The 25,050-nt window shown below is 44.7% G+C and overlaps 1 protein-coding gene across 3 annotated transcripts in view; it reads left to right on the top strand.

The window, feature by feature from the left end:
• LOC136844855 (uncharacterized) overlaps positions 1 to 12,304 on the top strand; it is an 855,665-nt gene extending 843,361 nt beyond the window's left edge. For 2 of the 3 annotated variants that reach the window (XM_067114090.1, XM_067114092.1), the window contains exon 17: positions 11,835 to 12,304. In XM_067114090.1, coding sequence (XP_066970191.1) covers positions 11,835 to 12,289 — 455 coding nt within the window. In that variant the 3' untranslated portion in view covers positions 12,290 to 12,304. The remainder of the gene's footprint in view (positions 1 to 11,834) is intronic. The other variant, XM_067114093.1, reaches the window with a different exon arrangement.
• Positions 12,305 to 25,050: the final 12,746 nt, after the last annotated feature.

Raw genomic sequence — 25,050 nt, 5'->3', positions numbered from 1 at the left:
AATTAATTGATTACTGTAATGACATTATTGTAACATTTATATTGTATACAGTATTACAGTGTATACAGTATTACAGCATATCCATATATTTGTACATTACTGTAAACACTTTCGTCAATAAATTAATTAATTACCTGACTATATTCTCATTCACCGAGTATGGTGGGCTACTGCAGCGAAGCTGTTCCCTGACTTCATCATATCCAGAAGTTCTACCTTCCAGAAGTTCATGACCTTCCTCTGTCGCTTAGAATCTTTGCCAGAAGCCATAGCAGGACCAGGGCGTTTTGGAGCCAACTTACTGAAGATACTGTATGGTACATGAACAAATAGTACTACGCTGAATACACAACCCAAATGTGTTACAACGCAAGGAAGCAATGCAGTGAACTGAGAGATAGAGATGGGTTGTACCGTGAACTGTTTGTTTGGCTTCGGGCAAACATTTAAAAGTAGATTATTAATTACTGTATTTTGCAGTGTTTACATTAATACTACAGCACTGTAATATTTAAAAATTAGTACAGTATAGTAAATAATTTTTTTATCATAAATATATTTAGTCACAAAAATAACATTAAAATAGATCAACATGATGTAAACAAACCAACCATTTGTTTGGATGTACTGTACAGTAGTCCTGTTGTTCTACAAACTACCCACGTATTTTAGATATGCTCTATTATCATCCTAAAGCACTTTGCTACTGTAATATCATTTCAAAATGATCTTACAGCATAGAAAAATATCAATAAAATGCACAGTTGCACAGCACACAATGTGCAAAGCATAGGATTCGTAGATGACCCAACATCCCAGGTTCACTTTGTAGCATCAGCCCAGTTCTCAACTTAGGCTTCTATAGTAGTGTAGTGTTTCCATCGCACTCTAAATTGTGCATACATACATGTGTACAGTACTTACCGTCATGGATTGTACCACCGTAAGGTGCCTCCTAAATGACCTGCTTCTACTAAGGCTTATGGGAAAGAGCCTAAGGATCAGAGGCAGGTTATGATGCATGAGGAGAGGGCAGAAGTTATTGTTATGTTGTTGGGGAAGTTTGGCGTGTAGCCGCCATCATCCTGAGAGTGTCATCTACTTGATTGAGAAGGAAGAAAATGTCACCATCAACATTATTCATTTACTCTCTGACCCCCTGACAGCAGAGGATTTGGAACAGCTTGAAGGTCTGTCCCAAATTCTGAGGAAAGGCAGGTAGCTGCAGATGATAGAGGCATGGGATCCTTATATGGGACGCTCCATAAACTTTCCATCTGCCCTTAATGGTGCCATGGAGCCCTATGATAACCTCTTTGTCAGCATGAAGATGTACATGGCCATGATGCTGCCTCTTGAAACCCCTGAAGAAGTTCATTAAGTGACTGAAGCACCTCCTGAAGAAGGGGAAGATGCGTCCCCAGAGATGGAACTCCTTGGCTTTGCTGTGCAGTCTTATCATCATTCATTCATTTGACTGCATAGCTAATTCATCATCATCATCATCTTCAGTCAACATTGACCACTGGTGAGTACCCATATGATTTATGTAATCTTAATATTAAGTATTTTTATTGTGCACATGTATTTCTCTCTCTCTCTCTCTCTCTCTCTCTCTCTCTCTCTCTCTCTCTCTCTCTCTCTCTCTCTCTCTCTCTCTCTCTCTCTCTTATGAATTACTGTACCAGTGTTTCCCCTGTGAAATAAAACAGGACAGCTTGAATAGTACTGTATGAAAGAAAATGTGTGTGCCTGAATACTGTATAGGGGTAACTTGATTAGTTTTCACGCATAGCTGTAAGCCATATAATTTTATGGTTACTATTGTAAGATGACTTTGAAATGATATTAAAGTATTGTAGGATGATAGTTTAAGGTGTAGGATGATAGTTTAAGGTATATTTAGTGTCTGAACTATTAGAATAGGCAGTTAAAAGCATTTTCAGATGAGTCTTTGCTGTTTGAGATCACATCTCTGGTGTCAAATGTAGAGTAGGGGAAATTCAGTACATAGCTACAAACAGCACTGCATACAAGTAGTAAATGGGGTGCCAAAGTATTCAATGCACTTAAGAGAAGCCTAAGCAGTAGTTATTTACCATGATTTACTTAGCAAAACAGCGAAAAGGGCTGAAATGAAGTGGTGAATTAATACTAAAACGGGAGGAAAATTTAATGAATGTAGAGTGAACACTGCTGAGTTGCCAGTTACACGGTGGGGAAATTCTGTACACAGCTGTGATCAGCACTACACTTGAACAATGGATAGGATGACTGGTTTTAGTTTTCTGTAAAAGAAAACTGTTGAGATGGCTACTTGTCTGTCCATCCACACTTTTTCTGTCTGCTGTCAGATCTTAAAAACTACTGAGGCTAGAGGGCTGCAAATCATCAAACGTACCAAATTGCAGCACTCTAACTTCAGTCAGTAGTTTTTTTTATTTTATATAAGGATAAAGTTAGCCACGATCGTGCATTTGGCCCTGCTATGGTGCCAAAAGACAGGTCACCACCAGGCCATGGCTGAAAGTTTCATGGGCCGTGGCTGAGAGTTTCATACAGGATTATATGCTGTACAGAAAACTTGATTGTGCTGAAGAAACTTCAGCACATTTTTTACTTGTTTACTTATGGTTCCAGGTGGCACATGCCAGGAATGACGTTCTTCACTTTTTTATAGAAAAGGGATTTTGACAAAGGAAAAATCTATTTCTGAGGAAGGTCCCGTGTCACCCGGTGAAATTCCATTACAGCACGAATTTCTAGGTATAATAATGCTAGATATACCAGAGAAAAAGAGCTTTCAGGAAAGCTAAGGTTACTACCCAGTCGAGCGTCTTCTAGGAAGACGCCGGTATAAGGAAGGGTGAGTGAAATACCACTACCACGAAACATACTCGAAAGATCTCTCCGGAACAGAGCGGTGAGCCGTTACAGCCCCTACACTCAACACCCGCCAGGATGGCGACACCAGCGCCACCTACCTCATTCTATGCTAGCACTAACCCCAGACTTGGCATGTGCAAGTAGGGGAGTACTAGGTGAGTCAGGGGAGGGTCACCAGTGACACGGACCTTCCTCAGAAATAGATTTTCCTTTGTCAAAATCCCTTTTCTGAGTTCAGTCCCGTGTCAGCCGGTGAAATAGTGATAGAGAATCATGCCAAGGCTGCAACTATGAGGAAAAGAAATGGGGGTAATCTGAAGAAAAAGCATAAATTACGAAAATAATTTTAATCAGGGAATCTCTTACATGTAGCAAGAATACTAAACCTAAGGCACATCAAAAACTTAATACTATGAAAAGTGGGGAAGTCCCGCACGACGGGAAGAGGCCCCAAAAAAATCTTAATATTACTAAAGCATATTGAAACATGAAATGTGCATAAGATAAATGCAAATACAATCTTAAAACTACACACTTAAACTTAGGCTAAACACGTAAGAGACAAAATCAATGAAAATAACATATACAGAACATATACATATATCTGGGGTACATGGAGCAAAATAAAAACTGTCCAGTACCCCACAAGAAAAAACAATCATAACATGTCAGATTACAGTTTCCACTCAACAGAGACAAGATACATCAATATGAGGAGCCAGGCAGTGAGGCATGATCAACCAGGAGGATAAGCAGAGAAGTAAATGAGGCAGGCGGGCGGGGGGGGAAAGGATAGGATAAGGATATGATTAGTTAAGGTGGGGAGATGACACTTCCCACAGCTATGGTAGAAAATTTCAGGGCTTGAGCGATTTTTTAAATAGTGGCGTTTAAACACTAGAGGTGATTTCAACCCGTAAATTTAGATAGTTCTGAGAAGTCCATATTATGAAAGTAATTAATGGAAGTAGCAACTGCTCGAATATCATGAACCTTAGGAACTGAATCTGGGTTGGCCTGTTTAATAAAATACAGAATTTGTTGTCTTATAGCATTCAGTGAAAGTGTACCACCTTTCTCCCTGATAAAAAGAGGACCCGACTTACTCTGTGGAGTTCTTAAAAGGTAAGATTTAAGTGTATAAACTGGACATAAAGACTGGTCTTGAGGAAGGGGCACCACCTTCCAAGGAGACCATCTGTCTTGTGGGTCTTCGTTCTTGGCTAAAAATCTAGGGTCAGGGGAAAGGAGGACCTCTCCGGACGGGAGGAAGTTCACAAAATTATCACCTCTAGTGAGAGCCGATAGCTCTGAGATTCTAGCACCTGAAGCCAAGCTAATCAGAAATAAAGTCTTCCTTAACAGATCCTGATAAGAGCAATGAAAGTTGTCCATCTCTGATGCTAACTTAAGGACGTCATTGAGAAACCACGTAACAGAATGTGGGCGTGATACGGGTCTCAGACGAGCGCATGCTCTGGGGATAGATGAAAAATAGGAATCTGTAAGGTCGATTTTAAAGCCGTATAGAAATACTTTCTTCAGGGCTGACTTGACTGTGGTAATAGTGGCCGGAGCAAGGCCTTTCTCAAACAGTGATCTAAAGAAAGAAACTCCTAAATTAGTCGTCATGATTTTGGCTTCAGATGCTTTCAGGAAGGAGGCTAATTTTTGACTGCTGAGTCATACTGTCTAAGAGTAGAATCTCTTTTTATCTGATTCTAAAAACAGAGTGTTGACAGGGTCAATGTTTGCTCCTTTTTGGGCTGCGAATTTTATAAAGTCCATAAAACTAGGGCATTCTGAATTCTTGAGGAAGCTGACACAGTCTTGGTTTGTACTGTCTGGGTCAGTATGGGCTTGGGAATCCGAAGACTCCCAATCCCAGTTCCTGAAGAAGAGGGAACCAATTGCTCTTCGGCCAATAGGGGCCTACTAGGCTGGTTGACCTTTGAATGTCCTGAGTTTGTGTAATACTTTCAGCAGTAAATTTATTGGAGGGAACAGATAAATTTTCTCCCAATTGTTCCAATCTGCTGTCATTGCATCTGTGGCGTACGCCTGAGGGTCCAGGTTCAGGGCCATGTAACAGGGGAGCTTGAAGTTGCTCTCCGTCGCGAACAGATCCACTTGGAGACCCGGAACCCGGCGGCAAATCCATTTGAAAGATTCCCCGTCCAGGGACCACTCCTTTTCCAACGGAGTAGCTCTGGACAGGGAATCCGCCACCACGTTCCGCACCCCGCTAGGTGGGTGGCTGACAGGTGCCAGCCGTGCTTGTTCGCCAGGGAGAAGATAGCAACCATTACTTGGTTTACTCGACCTGATTTGGAGCCGCCCCTGTTGATGCAATGAACTACCACTGCGCTGTCCAATACCAGCCTGATATGAATCCGGTTGGGGGCGGATTTTCTTCAGAGTTAGAAAGACCGCCTTAGCTTCCAGGGTGTTTATATGGAACTGCTGAAACATTGTGGACCACGTTCCTTGTACTTTTTGTTTTGGTGAATATCCCCCCAGCCGCTTTAGGGAAGCGTCTGTGTGAACAACTAGTGCCGGAGGGGGAAATTGAAGCGGAACTGTTTTGGACAGGCCTCTGACTGTGGTCCAAGGCCGCAGTCTTGTCTTTAAGATTCGAGGAATAGAGGAGACCTTGTCTCTGAGCTTGACATTGGCTCGACTCCGCCACACTCTGTTTATGTCTTTTAGTTTCGCTTTTAAGAGCAGGTCCGTCACTGAGGCAAATTGAAGAGACCCAAGGACTCTTTCTTGGGATCGGCGGATGCCGATTGATTTTTGAGAAATTTCCTGGTGAGAGATGCTATCTCTTTCCTCTTGGGAGGCGGAGAGATAATGTGTGAGAGGACAGATCCACTGGAGACCCAGCCACTGAAAACGGGACTCGAGTCAGGCGGGACTTCTCTCTGTTCAGTTGAAAACCTAACGACTCCAGGAAACTGATGACTATGGACGTAGCCTTCTGACGCTCCGGAACTGTTGGTGCCCAAATTATCCAATCGTCTAGGTATGCTGCTAGGGATATCCCTCGAGACCGGAGTTGTTGCACTACCGTGTCCGCCAGCTTGGTGAATACCCTGGGCGCAATGTTTAGACTGAAGGGCATGACCCTGAAGGAGTAGGCTTGATTCCCGAGTCTGAAACCGAGGAACTGAGAGAAGTTCCGCGCAATCGGGACGTGATAATAAGCGTCTGAAAGATCGATAGAGGTGGTGACGGCTCCACGCGAAGTAGAGTCCGTACCTGAGCTACCGTAAGCATGCGAAATTTGTCGATTTTATGTAGAGATTTAGACGCGACAGATCCAGGGTCACTCTTTGCTGATCGGAGTCTTTTTGGGAACAGTGAATAACCTGCCTTGAAACTTTAGGTGCCTTACTTTTTTTATTGCTTGTTTGTTGAGCAATTCTGTCACGTAATCCTGTAGGATTGATGTGGGTGGCTGGTAAAATCTGGTTAGAGGAGGAGGGTTCTTGATCCAGCTCCATCCTAGTCCTTTGGACACAATGCTGTGCGCCCAAGGGCTGAAGGTCCATTGGTCCCTGAACCAATACAGGCGACCACCTACCTGAGTTCTCTCAGTGGGAGGGAGCGGGTTTATTCCCTCTACCATGTCCAGGCCTTCCCTTGGGGTGGTGTTGAGCTTTCCTCTATGAGGGGCTCTGCCTCTTCCCCCCTTGCGACCCTATTAAGGCCGTGAAAGTATCCACGGCCCTCATAGGTGGGGTTGTGCGTTGGAGGCCAACATACGAGGGTGCAGCTGGTTGGACCAGCACATACTGTTGGGGGTGAGCCTTGAGGTGGAAGGCTGTGCTACTGCCGAGACCGGGACGGCTTGAACTACCGCCTGATGGTGGGGCCTCTTATGCCTCCTGAAACGTTTGCCTCCTCTCGATCTGGGGCCGCCAGATTCTGGGGTCTTACGCTTGTAGGCAGAAATGCCCCAGCGAGAGTGCAGACTCTGGTTGGCCCTTGTAGCCTCGGCCATAACATTTGTGACTTCCTCTTCTGGGAAGAGGTTAGGCCCCAGATCGAGCTTTTAACGAGCTTGTTAGGCTCGTGATAGTGGCATCGGCAAAGATGAACTTCCTGCATTCCAGTCTGGCCATGATGAACTCAAATAGGTCAGACTGAAAGCCAGCTAGCAGGGACTTAGCCAAGACCTGAAAGAATGGCTCGTCCGAGCAGGAGACGGCAGTAGCTTCCATAAGGCAGACGGAGTTCAGGGACCGGGCTAACTTAGTCCGGGCATCAAACTCCGCCCTCAACAAAGATTCCGCAGCTTGGGGAGCTGCTCACTGAACTGTGAGGAAGCACAGAAGGGGTCCAGTTTCCCGACAGTGAAAGTGGACGGGCGCCCACCAGAACTCATCACTTCCTGGGAATACCAGGGAAGTGGGGTCTGTTTCCTCAGCTGCAGTAACGGATTACCTTCAAAGCACGCCGGGCCGTAGCCAGAGCGACTTTGTTCAAGCAAGGGGTGGGCAGGTTGTCTCCCAGGGCGAACATTGTGAAGTTGCCCTTGAAAGGAGTCAACTTCAGTATTTTCTGCCTGCCACTCTGTCAGAGTGCGCGCAGGAGAGCCGACTGAGCTTGGTCCCTAGGGGACGATGACAGTCTCCCTAGGAACCTTATCCGACCGAATCCATGCTTCCTCCGTTAGTCTCACGAAGCCTGGGTAAGGGGGCAAGAGATCGGGGAAGAACTCCAATTCCTCCAGCCGCCTCGTGCCAAGACCATCAACCGTGAGTTTGCCATCATGTTGGATGGCACGGAGTGCAACGCCAAGGGTTACCGACATCAAACGCGCGGGAGGTCCGCTGTGTCGGGATAACATACTGTGGTTCGGCTGGGGGTGGGAGCCATTCCCGCCAGTATATTATCATGACTGGCCAACTTTTCGGAGATTTTACTGAATCTCGTATCTAAATCCTCCGTGAACTTCCTGAAAAGTTGGTTCGCAAAGGCCTCTGCGTCGAAAGCAGGCTGGCGAGGAGGGCTTGGTTTTGCAGCCCTCTTACTCGCGCCTTTGCCGGAGGAACCAGACTTGCTCCCGGAGGCTACAGGTGCTGAGACCTTAGCCTTCGACGGGGAAGGGCGATGCCTTCTGGAGGACGAGGACTTATAGCCCTTCGCCTTCCATGAAGTCTTCAACTTCAACTTGGGGATAGCAGACGGAGCTCTATCACCCAGGAGGAAGACTTCACAAAACCTGCAAAGGAAGAAACAGATGAAACTGGGGAGTCAAAAAAGGGGGCCCGCCCCAACAACCTCACCTACCTCACCACTTACCACCTGGTCCTGCTCGGTGTTCATCGGTTCCAGGTCTAAGTCTCCATGGCGGCTACGCCCTCCGAGACCTCAGCGTAGAGGATATCCTCTTGGGGTGGCTGGGTCGCATCCCGGATTTGCTGGATGATGGGGGTGGCAAGATCTTCTGGCACTGCGGCCGCCACCCGTGCGCCGGGGTAGAGCAGGTCCTCAACCTGGCGCCGAGGACGTAGGGCTTCCCCGACGGAACATTCCTGCCAAACCCAGCCACCCAGGCCCGGAGGGATTCCAAGGCAGACTTCTTGGAAGACTTCGTCCGCCTGCAAGAAAACCAACAATTAGCCAAGAACGAAAAAACAGTCCGGGAACCTCATAAACAATATACAATATGAGGAGCGTAAACGGAGGAAGACTGTCACTTACCGACTCATCCTGGACGGTTGTGCAGAGAGCGAAGCAAACCTCACAACCATCAGGTGCCAAACTACCAGGTCGCCAGTCGGACCGCACAACCAGCGTGGGTCCGGCACACCACGTGACCGTAGGGTTGTTGGAGGAAGCGGTACACCCCGCTCCTCACAGCGAACAGTCTGTTAGTAGAAAGTACATGAACCCACCACTCTAAGCAAACTAAAGCCGGCAAGGCCGGAAACTCAACTACAACCGAATACTCCGCGGAGAGAAGAACTCCCTTATCATAAACTGGGCCAATAAGCTCTAAATTACACAGAGTGGAAGGTAAAGTTCCAGACCCGGAATACTCCGGGAATGAAAGAATGAGACACCAGGAACTCACCACAAGGGGCTGCCAGTAAAAATAACGGCGGAGCCCCGGTGTAGAACCGACTCACGTATATATATATATAAAATTAGGAGAGTACTCCGTTAGATAAACAGACTTATCTAAATATATCAATTCAAAAATAATAACATTAAACAAGTGATGGTACAAGGGTAATACTCCGAGACCGGAGGGATCCGCCCCTTATATAATAAAACCTTCCTCACTTACTTCCCGCCGGAGAAACAAGACGGGCAAGATGCTCGTATGTTTATAACATAGGCTGGAGCAATTATATTTTACCTATCTCACGTAACCCGACGGGAGACGAGAGGTGTGGGATAGAGTGTCGAACACGTTCGAGCTAAACAAACCACCAACACCAACACAGCGATGCTAGGGACTGTATGGGAGGGAGCGAATCCCTCTACCAAATGGAGGAGTCCCTGAACTCGGAGAAAACGCCATCTAGCGCCACCCAAAGCGAGTAGAGCAAGGCTGGAGGGGAGGTGAGGGGGGGGGGTGGAGGGGGGAGAGAGGTAGGCTACCAAGAAGGGAACAGGAGACAGGGAAAAACATATCACCCGCTCAACTGCACCATACCTCCAAGAATAATGAAACTTGGGAGGGTAGCCTACTACTAAGGGAAGCTACCCAGCCCGATGCCCGACTCCTTCCTAGGCGAAGCCTAATAGGGACCTAACCTAGTATAGGCTAGGAAAAAGGGGAGGAGTGTGGAGGGAGGAGGAAGCAACAGGGAGAGAAATTTTGTGCCGAGAACCAACCAGGATCGAGAAGAGGGGGCAAGGAGGCGACTAGCCTGAGGAAACACATCCAAAGAACTCTATTCCCCAAATGAAGGAAGAGAACTAAGGGGCTCACTCTGCCCACCAAAAACGACCCCAGAGGAAACAGCAACCAAAACTCCCTCAACCTGATGATCTCCACACCCAGGGCAAGGGGATGGAAGCAAACAAGCCTACTCCACAAAATAACCATCACACATAAAAACGGGAACAAAATGTGCTCAATAGGGTGCGTAGCCTACCTCGGGAAGCGGTTAGATCTGAGGCTGCCGCCACCACCCGAGGAAACAAACAACAAAATAAAATAAAATAAAAAGAGAGCACCATCTCCAAGAATAAAATAATTAGCCTAATAGAGACCAAAAATAATAAGGAACCCAACCTGGGGGGGGGGTACCTGGACGGGGCATTACCCTCACAAAGGCCGACAGGCCAATGAAACGTAATTTCGTGAAACAAAAAAGGGGGGAGCCACCGCAGGGAACCCACCAGGATGGGAACCAAGGGGCAAATATCTATCTATAACGACAAGGAGACAACTCCAACAGAAAAGAACTGATGGAGTCGCCTCGCGGTCAACATGGCTGGCGGAGGACGCCGTGGCGTCATAATAAGATCTCAATATTTATGAAAAGACGAGACCATAACAGCCAAAAAATAGAACAAAACCCCACAAGAAGATGGTACTTAACTTGAGATGGTAAAGCTGCTCGATGACATGGCGTTGATGAAAATAATCCAAAAAATGGAAGACGAGCACACAAAAGAAATGAACGTAATCACGTGCTAGAAAATGGAATGAGGTAGGTGGCGCTGGTGTCGCCAGTCCTGGCGGGTGTTGGAGTGTAGGGGCTGTAACGGCTCACCGCTCTGTTCCGGGGTTTTGATAAGGAGAGATCTTTCGAGTATGTTTCCGTGGTAGTGGTATTTCACTCACCCTTCCTTATACCGACGCCTTCCTAGAAGACGCTCGACTGGGGGTAGTAACCCCAGCTTTCCTGAAAGCTCTTTTTCTCTGGTATATCTAGCATTATTATACCTAGAAATTCGTGCTGTAATGGAATTTCACCGGCTGACACGGGACTGAACTCAGAAATGACTGTAGAGTATTACAGTAATATGTTCAGTATAGCAAATGTGGGCTATTTATGATTGATAGTAGTTCCTCATTGGACGGGTGGGTACCGTTCTCAGCTAGCACTCTGCTGGTCCTGCGTTCAATTCTCCGACTGCCCAATGAAGAATTAGAGGAATTCATATCTGGTGATAGAAATTCATCTCTCATTATAATGTGATTCGGATTCCACAATAAGCAGTAGGTCCCATTGCTAGGTAACCAATTGGTTCTTAGCCATGTAAAATAAATCTAATCCTTTGGGCCAGCCCTAGGAGAGCTGTTAATCAGCTCAGTGGTCTGGTTAAACTAAGGTACTGTATATTTTTTTTTATGATTGGTAGCATTGTGATGAAAACAAATATTTAATGCTTTAGAAAATAAGCAAAGTTTGTGGGGAGTCTGTGTTCCATATACAGCATTACATATAAAAAGTGTGGCAGGTAACTGTTGGGCACCCAGGTATTCTTAGGTGCAAGTGCATGTCTACCACTGTCTTCTATTTGTTAAACAAAAGATGGAATTGTCTGGGGTATTAAAAAATCACAAATGTGGTGCAATTATGACTTATGGGTGTACTGTGGATAAATTTAAATTTGAGATCTTACCTTAGTATTCGCATTTATATGCAACTAGTAAATGCCTTTTCTGAAGGCATAATTCGTTTGGATGTGTTTTGTATGAAACAGATTGTGGTTAATAGTTGATTGAATTAAGATAACTGTACTGTATTTCAGTTTATGAGATCATTTATATTTAAAGATTTTCTCATATTTGCTGTTCCAAGAATATGTTATAAGGATTACAAGTTGTTAAATTCTACAAATGATATTGCAATGTTAATTTATAGAAGTTATGTGAACAAATCACTATTTTTAATGTTACAAATTTAGTGACTCATGGGGTACAAGAAAAAATAACTAATGCTATGATATCTTTTTACATTTTTTCATCTTAGGGGAGTCTTCCCTCAAAAAGGCTTCTCTAAAGAGAGGTGCTTCATCTCCATTACTTGGAAAATCTGAGGAAGATAGAGAGATTCCTTTTTCCCCAGGAAAGGAGAGGAAAACGGACCAAATTTCCTCCACTTCATGTGTGTCTACAAAATTCCAGTCACCCACAAGATTGCCATTAAAGGGCTCAGGGTCATCAAAAAGTTGTAGGTTCAAGTCTACATGCTCACTTTTAGAAACACCCGCAGATGGCAAAGAATGGTTGGTCCAAAAGTCAGCCAGTATCAACAGGAAAAGGTCAGGAGACAAGGAAGCTTCTGACAGAAAGAAAAAGTCGTCTAGTGGTGACATTTTGGACAAACTGTTGATGAAGCAGACTATTAGTGGTAATTCAAATGAAGAAGACAGCATTCCTGGTGAAAGGTATTTTGTGCAGTACAGTATTTTTAATTTTACTTAATATTTTATTTGCAATTATACTCCTCATTATGTGAATTGGCAATTACAGACTTCCTTGTGAATCTTTAAAAGAAAGTATTGTAGAAAACTAGCTGACCAACCTGGCACTGCCTGGGAAAATTGAATGACAACTCTTTCTCTCCCTCACTCTTTCCCTCTTTCTCTCCTCCCCCTGCCAACACCCTGCCACTCTCTTCTCTCTCTCTCTCTCTCTCTCTCTCTCTCTCTCTTGTTAAGATAGTTGCTGCAGTTACATTGCCCAGCAATCTTGACATTTTATATTTCACTCCTTTTCACCCCCCATCCCTATTGGGGCTGAACTTGGACTTAAAGGGCATCAGAAGTGTCACTATTCATCTCAGCGACCTGGAAAGCTATGGATTAGACACCTGTCGTTTTCCCACCACCAAAATTAGGCATGCTAAACCTATAGAGTATATTTAGTTACTAAGTCTATGAGCAGAACCAGCCCTGTTTCAGGGAAGCCCTTCCCACCCCCAACCCCTCTGGTGCCTTTGGTGCTAGTGATGTCTTACCCCCACAGCATTCTTTTCGAGATAGTAGGTCATATGTATACCAAATTGTTCCTACCTATACAAATTTGAGGTCCTTTACATTCGGAATTACTTACAGCGGAGCTGAAAATGTCTGTTGAACTGTCAAACAAGGTGGTTAGGCAGTTAACTACCGTCCGTTAGGCGGGGTTCCTGCCCGCCCAGATGTAAACATTCCAATTTACTTCTGGCCGTCGTGCGGTGCAGATGTGTGTTCCTTCGCTCTCTGCTCTGACTGTCGTTGAGCTGGTGAGTTTCTTGTTGGGATCTTTCTTTCTTTCTTTGTTTTTGAATATATGTGTGCTTTTGATTGATAAATAATGCAAACCCCACGAATCAGACAAGCCTGTGTGCAAGGCCACCTACCCCCAGCGCGTGTGTGTGTCCTGGGGTTGGCGGCAAGAGATGCGGGAGCTTCCACTCTTATATTGAAGTTGATCCTCACGCCCTCTGTTCCTCATGCAGGGGGAGTGTTTGTTCTCGTGAATCCATTTGTACTGAGTGTTGTTCCTGGTCGGCTGAGTAGTAGGTGAAGTTTGAAGGGAGGAAATGGTATCGGAGGAAGGCTGCCAAGGCATCATCTGAGGGTTATATGCCCCGACTATGCCCTTGGTGGATAACCCTTCTTCCTTGTTTCTCTCTCCCGGCAAACTTCCCCTTCTGGCTGTCTCTCTTTTGAGAGAGAACTCTCTTTTGTCTTCTTTGCATGCTTCGTCGAGTGTGGAATGACGGTGGGGGGAAGGGAAGCGGGCGATCAGGACGACCTCCTTTCGGGGGCCTCTCCTTGCTCTAGGGGGAAAATTTTTTCCTTGGAGCGAGAGGAGTCTCTCTCCACTAACCTGACTTTTCTTTCTTCCAGCTTGGCGGCCGAAGCTCTCCCCGGTCAGCAAGTGAGTGACTTGCAGGCAGCCTGGTGCTCCTTTGGTCTTTTGGACTCTCCATCCCTGCAGGGCCTCCTGTCCCACCTGGCAACCACCCCAGTGGTGACCCACACTGCCGCTACGACATCGACGGTGACCATGACAACGTTTGCCGGTTACCATCTCCACTCACATCAGTGCACAAGTGACTGCTGTCCTGGCGTCCCAGCACGTGGTACCCCTGCCTCCAGGTTTTGCCATGGCACTGCCATCCCAGGCTATACTGTCTTTGATGGTGACCTCCACCATCCCCCTTATAATAGTCCAGGCCCTGCTGCTCCTGTGGTCTCTGATGTTCAGGCTGCTGTTACTGTTCCACCTGCCCTGCCTGTCCCGACTGATACCGTCACTGCTCCTGTCACTGATGTTCCTGCTGCCCGGGCCGCTCCTGCCACTCCTGTTACCCTGGCTGCCCTGACTGCTCCTGTGATGTCTGCTGCTCCCTCTTTGATGGGGGATTTTACCACCATCCTGAAGAAGATGACAAAGAAAAAGTCGAGGAAGAGGTCCCTTAACCCTTAAACGCCGACTGGACGTATCATACGTTGACTAAAATTGTCTGTTGGGTGTGAGTGGACATACCGTACGTCGACGACAAAAAATTTCAACCTTTGGTCAACTTGACTTGACCGAAATGGTCGAAAAACGCAATTGTAAGCTAAAACTCTTACATTCTAGTAATATTCAATCATTTACCTTCATTTTGCAACACATTGGAAGTCTCTAGCACAATATTTTGATTTATGGTGAATTTTTGAAAAACTTTTCCTTACGCCTCATGCTGCAACTCTGGCCGAAAATTTCAGAAATTCTTTCACCATTTTGTCGTAGTTTTGCACTGTTTTATATTAGCCATTACATAAAGTTTTATATTTGAAAATGTGCGCAATTTCATGTAAAATACAACAAAATACAACCCATGGTTGTAGCTTTTATCAGTTTGGAAATATTTTCATATAAATCACGATAACTGCCAAAATTTCAACCTTCGGTCAACTTTGACTCGACCGAATTGGTCAAAAAACGCAATTGTAAGCTAAAACTCTTAAATTCCAGTAATATTCAATCATTTACCTTCATTTTGCAACAAATTGGAAGTCTCTAGTAATGTTTGCACCGTTTTATATTAGTCGTCACATAAAGTTTTGTATATGGAAATGTGTGCAATTTCATGTAGAATACAACAGAAAATAACTCATGGTTGTAGCTTTTATCAGTTTTGAAATATTTTCGTATAAATCACGATAACTGCCAAAATTTCAACCTTTGGTCAACTTTAACTCGACCGAAATGGTAAAAAACGCAATAAGCTAAAACTCTTACATTCTAGTAATATTCAATCATGTACCTTCATTTTGCAACAAACTGGAAGTCTCTAGCACAATATTTTGATTTATGGTGAATTTCTGAAAAAAAAACTTTTTCCTTACATCTGCGCGCGGTAACTCGGCCGAACATCTCAGAAATTCTTTTGTCATGTTGTCGTAATGTTTGCATCGTTTTACATTAGTCGTTACATAAACTTTTATATATGAAAATGTGTGCAATTTCATGTAGAATACAACAGAAAATAACTCATGGTTGTAGCTTTTATCAGTTTTGAAATATTTTCACATAAATCACGACAACTGCCAAAATTTCAACCTTCGGTCAAATTTAACTCGACCGAAATGGTTGAAAAACGCAATTGTAAGCTAAAACTCTTACATTCTAGTAATATTCAATCATTTACCTTACTTTTGCAATAAATTGGAAGTCTCTAGCACAATATTTCCATTGATGGTGAATTTTTTAAAAAAACATTTTCCTTACGTCCCCGCGGTAACTCAGCCGAACATCTCAGAAATTCTTTCGTCACGTTGTCGTAATGTTTGCACCGTTTTCTATTAGTCGTTGCATAAACTTTTATATATGAAAATGTGTGCAATTTCATGTAAAATACAACAGAAAATAACTCATGGTTGTAGCTTTAATCAGTTTTGAAATATTTTCGTATAAATCACGATAAATAGAAAAATTTGACTTTCGTCAACTTTAACTCGACCGAAATGGTCGAAAAACTGCAATTGTAAGCTAAAACACTTATAGTCTAGTAATATTCATTCAATTAGCTTCATTTTTCAACAAACGGGAAGTCTCTAGCACAATATTTCAATTTATGGTGAATTTTTTAAAAAACATTTTTTTTACGTCCCCTGCTACTTAATTCATGCATCATTTTGTGATAATATTTTCTGTGTGTTGCTTTGATCGTTTTACAATTTGTTATGTACCAAAATCATCGCAATTTAGTGTACAATACAAAGAAAAAAATAACCCGTTAGCTTTAACCGCTTTGCTCACAGCGCGATTTGTATAAAATTATATATGAAAATTTTTTTGTGCTATCATATATTTCAATATTTATATATGATGATATTTTTTCATTTCTGATGGTTGCATACTGAACTTCAGGCAATGACAAAGAAAAGGAGACAAAAATGAACTCTTAATCTTAAAAACTAAGCGTGCTGTGATTTTTTTGAAAAAAACTTTTTTTCAGCTTCAGCGCTAACTCCCGAACGCCGCCGGCATACGGGAGACGTTTTTGTAAATAGAGGCTCGGCGTTAGAGGGTTAAGGTGTCGTCTTCATCGTCTTCATCTTCGTTGTCGTCGTCTTCTGCTACCTCCCACCCCCCAAGAAGCCCTGCTCTGGGACTTCTAAGGGACTGCCTCCCTCCACAGGGAAAGCAGTGGGATCTCTTGTTGGCTCTTCCCGGCCTCTGGTTGCGGGAACCGGGTTGCTTACCTCACCAGGGTCAAGAGTTTCAGGAGCCGCGGGCGCGCAGACCTTGGTTTGCCCTCCTGTCGCTAGTCCTAAGAAGTCCTCTTCGAAGGCTGATGCTGTGTTGGGTGCTCGTTCGTGAGTCACTCTGAGTACTTAAGTCTCCAAGGAGACTGAGTATCCCAAACCGGTGCCGGAGAGACTTCTCACCGTCCCAGTTCAGGCTCAGGATGAGAGAAAGGGTCGAAACATGCAGGTGTCTCTGCTCTTCCTGCTGGTACTTCCACCAGTGCTCGGCCAGGTTCCCAGTCTTCTTGCAAGGTTTCGGCCTCAAAGAAGACTGGGGCACATCAAGAGGACAGCGCAAGTTCTCGCCAGCCAGCCATGCGTTCGACTCCAGCCAGCCCCCGATCGCGTTAGTGCGGTCAGCCTGGCTTGGTCGAGTTGATTGCTCAGCTCGGCTCGTGTGAACTGCTACACTCTTCTCGGGACAGCACTTCACTGAGTCGTGAGCACTCTCCTGGAACCATGTTGCTGTCATCACCAGGGGTTAGTGACCACACATGGTAAACCCCTCCTGCTGGTTCTGCTGGCAGGACTAGTGGGAGTGTCTGATCCTCCTCACCTGTCCCCTCAACCTCCTGGGGTTTTACTGGGAGGCTCGAGTCGGATAGGAGGAACTTGGAGAGTTCCACTACGAAGGCTTATGTTCCTGGCTCAGTCCTTGGATCGAATTGGTCGTACACTCAAGTGGTGCAGGATGGATCTAAGGGGTCTGCCGAGGTTCTCCCTCCTGCGGGGAGAGTAGATCAGGAGGACTACACCCTGGAAGGACTTGAGGGTCCTCTTCCTCAGGATGCAGACTCCCCGAGAAACATAGGACCTTTGCAGAGATCATTGCTCTGATTTGTCAGCACAATGATCTCGGAGAAGCAACCACAGCCTCTTCTGTGGATCGTCCTTCGTGCCTCAAAGCCTTTCGGGGTCCTAAGAAAGAACCCAAGGTTTCAGTGGGGCTGCCGTGGTCCTCGCTTTCTGGGGGGGTGGTTGACCAGGTGAATAATCTTGACTCTGGGCAGGAGAATTCTCTTTGGTCGAACTGCTCTGACAAGCTCCTTCCCCTTCCTCTGCCTTGACATAAGTACTTCCATACACCCTCAGAGGGGTTCTTGCAGACCAGGCAGGTTGACCCGGACATGGTTCGCCTGGGTCCTGGTCTCTTGCTGCAGCACCTTGTTTCGGAAGGGGTCTCCCTGTCGCAGCAAGAGGCAGTGAGCCTAAAGGCTACTGCCATGGCAGCCCTCCAGGCAGTCTCCTGGCCGGATCTGTGGTCATTCACAGTATCCAAGGTGGCTGCCTCATCAAGTTCCAGGGGAGGACTCCGCTTTCGGGAGACTGTGCCAGTCTGGAGGTAGGGCCATTTCCTACCTCATTCACCAGATGGCCAACCTGTGGGCAAACCTGGTGCTGAAGAGAGGGGATGCTGTACTGTCTCGATCGCCAGGTCTGTTGGTCCTGAGTCGGCAACGACCCTAAGGAACGGACTGTTAAGGGATTCTGCCTCTCTCTGCCCTAGGGAGTTGGTGGATGCTGAGGCGGACAGATGTCGGGCCGAAGACAGTGACTGCCTTGTCCATCAGGCAGTGACCAAGACCTCCGGGTCTTCGCGCCACTGCAGCCTAACCTTCAGGTTAGGTTAGCATTTCCTTGGCCCTTTAGAAGATCCAGGCTTCGAAGGGCTCCCATGGGAACAAACAGCCCTTTTCTTCTGCCAGAAAGGGTGTGCAATCACTCCCCTTTCAGCCTGCTTTCCAGTCTGGAAAAGAGGGCATGGGGAAGTAGAAGAAGGGAAACGCTAGGGGTGGCGTTCCCCTCCAGCTGCTGCTTTTGTTGTGGGGGGGCGGTTGCCTGTCGAGCCATTGGGCAACATGGCAGCAATACAGAGCTGAGACCTGGGCAGTGGATGTCCTTTGGGAGGCATCTCTACTCTCCTTCGAGTCTCGGCTACCCCTCACCAATTCTCCGGTCCGTCTCCTTACCTACATTCCCGGTTCGCCGAAGGATCTCGCACTCAGACAAGAAGTGCAAGCCATGCTGAGGAAGGGTGCTATGGAATTAGAGAAAGCTTCAGGGCGTTGGAGACTGGTCATAGACCTCTCTCCATTCAACGGATATGTTCGCCAGACTCGGCTCACGATGGATACAGCGCACTCTGCGCTCCATCCGTCCTCCATCAAGTACCTTTGCTTTATCCTCGGGAAGACTGTGTTCCAGTTCAGGGTACTCTGTTTTGCACTCTTGACCGCTCCTCAGGCATTCACGTAAGTGTTCACCCTGGTTTCAGCCTGGGCCCATTCGCGCGGGATATGTCTTTTGAGGTATCTCGATGATTGGCTTGTCCTGGCGGGCTCCCACTCACAGTTGCTTCAGGACAGTGATCGACGCCTTGAGTTTTGCCACAATTTAAGGATTTTGGTAAATCTCGAGAAGTCCGGTCTCACCCCCAAGTAGAGAATAAAGTACCTGGGCATGCTGATAGATGCAGTAGCAGCAAGTCGCTTTCCCTTGGATCCTCGTATCAGCAGGTTCAGGAAGGCAGCACAGCTGTTCCTGTCTCGACAGAAGCAGCCAGCTTGACAATGGGAAGTCGTCATCAGTCACCTGTCATTGTTGGAGAAGCTGGTCCCTCATGGGTGTCTTCACCTTTGTTATCTTCAGTGGAGACTGAAGGAGCACTGGTCTCAGTCTTGAGACCCTCAAACCTTTCTCATTCCTCTCTCTGGGGAAGTGAGAGAGGATCTAGACTGGTGGCTGGACAACAGGAACCTCTTAATAGGAGTATGCCTGCATATTCCCCCTCTGGACACGCTTCTGTTCTCAAACGCATCGACTGAGGGATCGGGCGCACGCCTGGAGGAGTTGGCGACTTTGGGAGTGTGGAACTGAGACGACAAACGCCTTCACATCAACATCCTGGAACTCAAGGCAGCCTTCTTGGCCCTCCGAGAGTTTCAAGATCAAGTAATGGGACATTTCATGGTTCTGATGAGTGACAATACCACGGTAGTGGCGAATGTCAATAAGCCGGGGGCGCGTCTCGATCCCTTCTGCTTCACCAGTTGATGATGCAGGTGCATGAGTGAGCTGTGGCTCACACAGTCACCTGGTAGAGCTGTCAGTCAGATACATTCCAGGCAAGAGGAATGTAGTGGCAGACAAGCTCAGCTGCCAGAATCAGGCAATAGGGACAGAGTGGTCCCATCACTTGGACATCACAGAGATCTGTTCGCCACCTGGCACAACAGAAAACTTCAGGTCTGCTCATTCATGCCGGACCCATGGGCTGCTGTGGAGGATACTTTTTGGCATCCGTGGGACAACCTCGATGTCTATGCCTTCGCTTCGTTTTGTCTGATTCGCAGGGTGATCAGCTGAGTGTTGAGCACCCCGAGTCTCAGGATGATTCTGGCGGCTCCTAATTGGCCGTATCCTGACCTGCTAGCTCTGCTCTCTGAGGTACTGAGAGAGATTCCTCCCTGGCCCAACCTACTGTGTCAACCCCATGTACAGCAGTACCACCAGGCAGTGCAGTCCCTGTGTCTTCACGGCTGGCGGTTATCCAGCATCTCTTGAGAGCGAGAGGCTTTTTGTGCTGTGCAGCAACCGAGATGGCTGGATACCTCAGACAGTCCTCTGCAGCAGTATACCAGAGAAAGTGTGCTGTCTTCTGTGGTTGGTGTTGTAGATGGGGGGTCTCTCCGGTCGGATCTTCTATTCAGCAGGTTGCGGACTTCCTCGTCTTCCTTCACCGAGAGACGCTTCTCTCTGTTTCAGCTGTAAAAGGCTCTAGGGCTGCACTTGGTCTAGTCTTGTGGCTGAAAGTAGACATCTCATCTTCCTTTGAGATTTCGCTCCTGATGAGAATCTTCAAAAGGTCTTGCCCACCAAGGGACCTCAGTCCCCCTGTATGGGATGTGACTCATTTTTAGGAGCCTCTATGAGAGTTGTCAGACAGGGATCTGACCCTCAAGACTGTCTTCCTGCTTGCCCTGGTATTGGCGAAGAGAATAGGAGAACTGCATGGATTTCATAGGGAAGGCTCGGAACCCATCGGTCCCTGACGCTAGGTTTGAGTCCTTCACGATCTCTTCCCTAGAGGACTTTGTAGATAATGACCCAGACGAGATGCTAGTGTGTCCCATTAGGGTGCTGCGGCATTATCTAAAGAGGACTTGTCATTTCCGGCCTGAGTGTCGATGACTCTTCGTCAGCACTGGCTCGTCTAAGAAAGAAGTGTCTAAGAACACAATTTCTTTCTGGCTTCATGAGACGATCAGGAGAGCGTACTCTGCTGCTGGCGAAGACGACACCGGTACCTTCCGCCTAAGAGCTCATGAAGTCAGGGGCATTGGTCCAACCCTCGCATTCTGGAAGAACCTGTCGGTTTCTCAGGTATTGAAAGCAGGGGTGTGGTCTCGACAGACCACTTTCGCCTCATTCTACCTTCGGGACATTGTGGCTGCCCAAAAAGTGTAGCTTACCTGGTTCCTCTAACAGGACAGGGTTGCATCTCGCCTAAGATGTTTGGTTGTGGATGTGAGAATGAATGCAGGAGTGACTGGCCTCTCCTTCTTCTCCTTCCCTCTCATCCTTCATCTCTTCCTTCTGGCAGAGAGTGGATGATCCATTACATGCTGGATCTGGAGGTCGATGCAGGTAAGCCTGTACTTTGAGCTTCCATTGTATTTATCCTTCTAGGATTACAGAAGCAAACTCGCTCCTTCGTCTAGCAAGGGGAGGAAGGAGATCCTGACAATAAGACAAACCCAGTGCTTTTATTTGCCTTATTTTAGCTGACTTGTAAGGTTTATCCTAGCCCTTTTTCGTATGAGGCTATGTTTACCTCCCTCATGCAAAAGGGCCCAGAAGTCTGACAATTGATCATGCATTACCACGCCCCGATCAATTTGTCAGAGGCAGGTTTCTCTTCCTTGTTTTGTTGACCAGGAGGAGAACCTAGGTGTGGCGAACGCCAGTCAGTTCAAGAGACTCATTCAGATTCCTCCCTCCAATCAGTGTCTTCCTAATGTAAAGGACTGATAGTTTGTATATTGTGTAGGAACAAATCACAGTTTTTTAAAGTAAATTGTCTTTTTCCAAACCATACAACCTGAGGTCCTTTACATTACATTTTTATGCCCACCTCATGCCACCCCTCAATCTGACACCTGGGCCGAAAGGCAAATTGGAATGTTCACATACGGGCGGGCGATTCTCACCTAACAGATGGTAGGTAACTGCCTAACCACCTTGTTTGAAAGTTCAACGTCCATTTCCAGCTGCGCTGTAAGTAATTCCTAATGTAAAGGACCTCAGGTTTATATAGTTAGGAAAAACACAATTTACTTTAAAAATTGTGATTTTGGTTGAAATTGCTCAATGCATTTTAGAGTCATGCTGGAACATACACACACATACATACATTCATTTATATATATATATATATATATATATATATATATATATATATATATATATATATATATATATATATATATATATATATATATATATATATATATATATATATATATATATATATATATATATATATATATATATATATATATATATATATATATATATATATATATATATATATATATATATATATATATATATATATATATATATATATATATATATATATATATATATATATATATATATATATATATATATATATATATATATATATATATATATATATATATATATGCTGTATATATATATACAGTATATATAATAAATGTTGTATGAAGGTATTTCATCAGAAATTCCTCCAGGTGTTTGGTTATAAGGACTGTGTTTGGAACTCAGTCAGAGTTTGGTTATGACATCTTCAGTTTCTCCATGGCTGTAGAATAAGACTGTTTTTGGAAGATCAGACCAATGTTCTGCAGGATTTCAGACAAACTCCATAGTGGTTTTTCTTGTATTTCGTATAAAGACTTATTTACAAAAGAATACAATTGGTCTGCATATGATGATCTCCCATGTCGATCTAATATCTAAGCTGTCACACTTTTACATAGCAAGACTAAGATGCACACATACGAACAAACATATGACCTCGTTCCCAAGAACTTCCCACGGCTACGTGACTTTTGCCTCCAGCTCTGAGCAAAAGGAGAACGCTGAGTTTATGCAAACGGATGCTAATGTATGATGACGCACTGTCTTAAAGCACTACACAGGTACTTATTGATGACGCTCATGCGTCTGGTTTGACCAAACGGAGATTTCACAATAGCCTTCCTTTCATGATCAGTACAGATATACAAATTGGGAATTATCTTAGATTTACTAAGAAACGTAGTTTCTTTAAATGTGGCATAAATGAAATATGACATTTGCTCGCCACGAAACACAATAGGAACGAAATCATCAAAACAGTCATTCACTAGCTACATAAATTCTCAGAAAGCAAAAGAAAATATACGCTTCCAAATATCATTATACTCAAAATGTGAATGAGACATGTAGTAATTACTGAAATATGTTGCATATTTGTGAACACAAGTCTTACTAAAATGTAGCAAAGTGAGAAAAAAAAGGTAAGTTATATAACTCAAACATTGATTATACTGACAATGCTAATGATTAACATATAAATCATATATAGATAATGCAATCCGGATAAATCAAATAAAACAATGCAATTCAGAAATGATAATGCAATCCTGAAATGATAATGCAATTGTAAATGATAATGCAATTCCAGTGATAATGAAGTAAAAACATTTGTGCACAGATTATATGAATACACTTGCAATGATAGAGATTGAAATCAATGCTTAAAAAATGTATCCAAAGGTAATAACCATATGGTAGGTTTATATAAACAAACAGTTATCCTGATAGATTAATCAGTATGGACAACCAAAATGCAAAATGTTGAATGAACAACATGCTACTACACGCAATTGATACATACATATGTAGTATAGGTTATTAAAGAAATAAATGTAGATAAATGATAACACCAGAAATGTTCAGCTCTTCCTCACATATATTACCAACGAAAACAGAACCTTTTCAGTCTTTCTCTGTGTACTGAGCTTTAATGAAAAATGGCCAGTAATTTCATTACTGAACTCGAACATATAATTGCGCCAGTCCAACATTGACCTTTGAGAAACAGCAGATTTCGTAATGGTCTCCTTCATCTCTCGTGCTTTTTCCAAAACATTACGCTGACGATTACGCCCTACGGCTCCCAGGAACATACCAACGGCAATTAATGTGTAGAGGAGAAGAAAATCATGGTGATCAGAAGAATGGCTCGCAGGAGACAGCAAGTCTAATGATGCAATAGCGTTTTCGATGGGCCTGCTGTAGGGAATTGTTAGACCTTGCAGCCTAGTGTTTCCCCACGATGTGTTGATGAAGAAGTTGCGCCACGGGTGATGGATGTGCTAGCTCGGATGAAGAGTGACGACGTTGTTGCAGTGCAGCCATCATTAACGAAGAACATGTGTCCTGTTGTCCTAGTACCATCTGGGCAAGTGACGATGTATGGTTCTGCAGAGAAGACGAATGATGTGCCATTCACGAGCCTGTGACGAAACTGATTGTCACGATACCGTACTAAACCAGCCAAACAATGTTCACGTGTATGGGGAGAGGTTCTGTTAAGTACCAAGTCCAATTCGCATGAATTCAATGACGTAATGTTTAAGAATTCAAACAAATCGATCCTGCACACTACATTATTCATAACATCATGGCAATCATTTAACAGTGCTTGGTCTCGGACTACCGTAAAAAGCTTCCTTATTGGCGGAAACCAATACTAGAGCTGACAGATTATTAATAATAGGTGTCGAGACGTTAGATACATACGTGGGAAAAGGCGAAATTTTATACGCTTTCCACGCGTCTGATGGGTTGAAAGGAATGTCGATTACGATCTTATCAAGGTCAACTTTAACTGTGATCAAGCTGTAATAAAATTCAACTTTATGGAAGTCTACTACTGGAACATAGCGCATTTTATCGTGAGCGTTATTGATAATCTGAGTAAGATCTTTAATCGGTAACAAATGAGGAGACAACACGCCTTTAGCAGCAAGTGTTATAGCTTCCACGTAATCTTTTGATTTTTCGATAAAGCTTGAAACTCTCGAGTATACATGATTAATTTTAGCGTGATAATACATCAAAGTTGCTAACAAAACTTGAGTGTCATGAATCTGATTGAAACGTCGTGACTGTTCATTTACTTTACTGATTACGCTGTTCAAAGCTTGAATTTGTTTGTTTAGTTCTCCTGCTAATACCTCTTGTTGATGTTCCAGATTTTCGATTTTAACCCCGTGATCGCGAAGTTTTAAACGATTTGAAATCCCTAACCCAAGACCTGCTACGGAACCAACCAAATTTAATGCCGCTAGAACAAGTGGGTTACGCCTTTCTGTAACGTCATGAGGTATTGACCACATTAGCAAATCACGAGCCAAG

Source organism: Macrobrachium rosenbergii, chromosome 13, assembly GCF_040412425.1.
Source record: "Macrobrachium rosenbergii isolate ZJJX-2024 chromosome 13, ASM4041242v1, whole genome shotgun sequence".
Classification (NCBI taxonomy): Eukaryota; Metazoa; Arthropoda; class Malacostraca; order Decapoda; family Palaemonidae; genus Macrobrachium; species Macrobrachium rosenbergii.
This window is presented reverse-complemented; position numbering and strand designations above follow the sequence as displayed.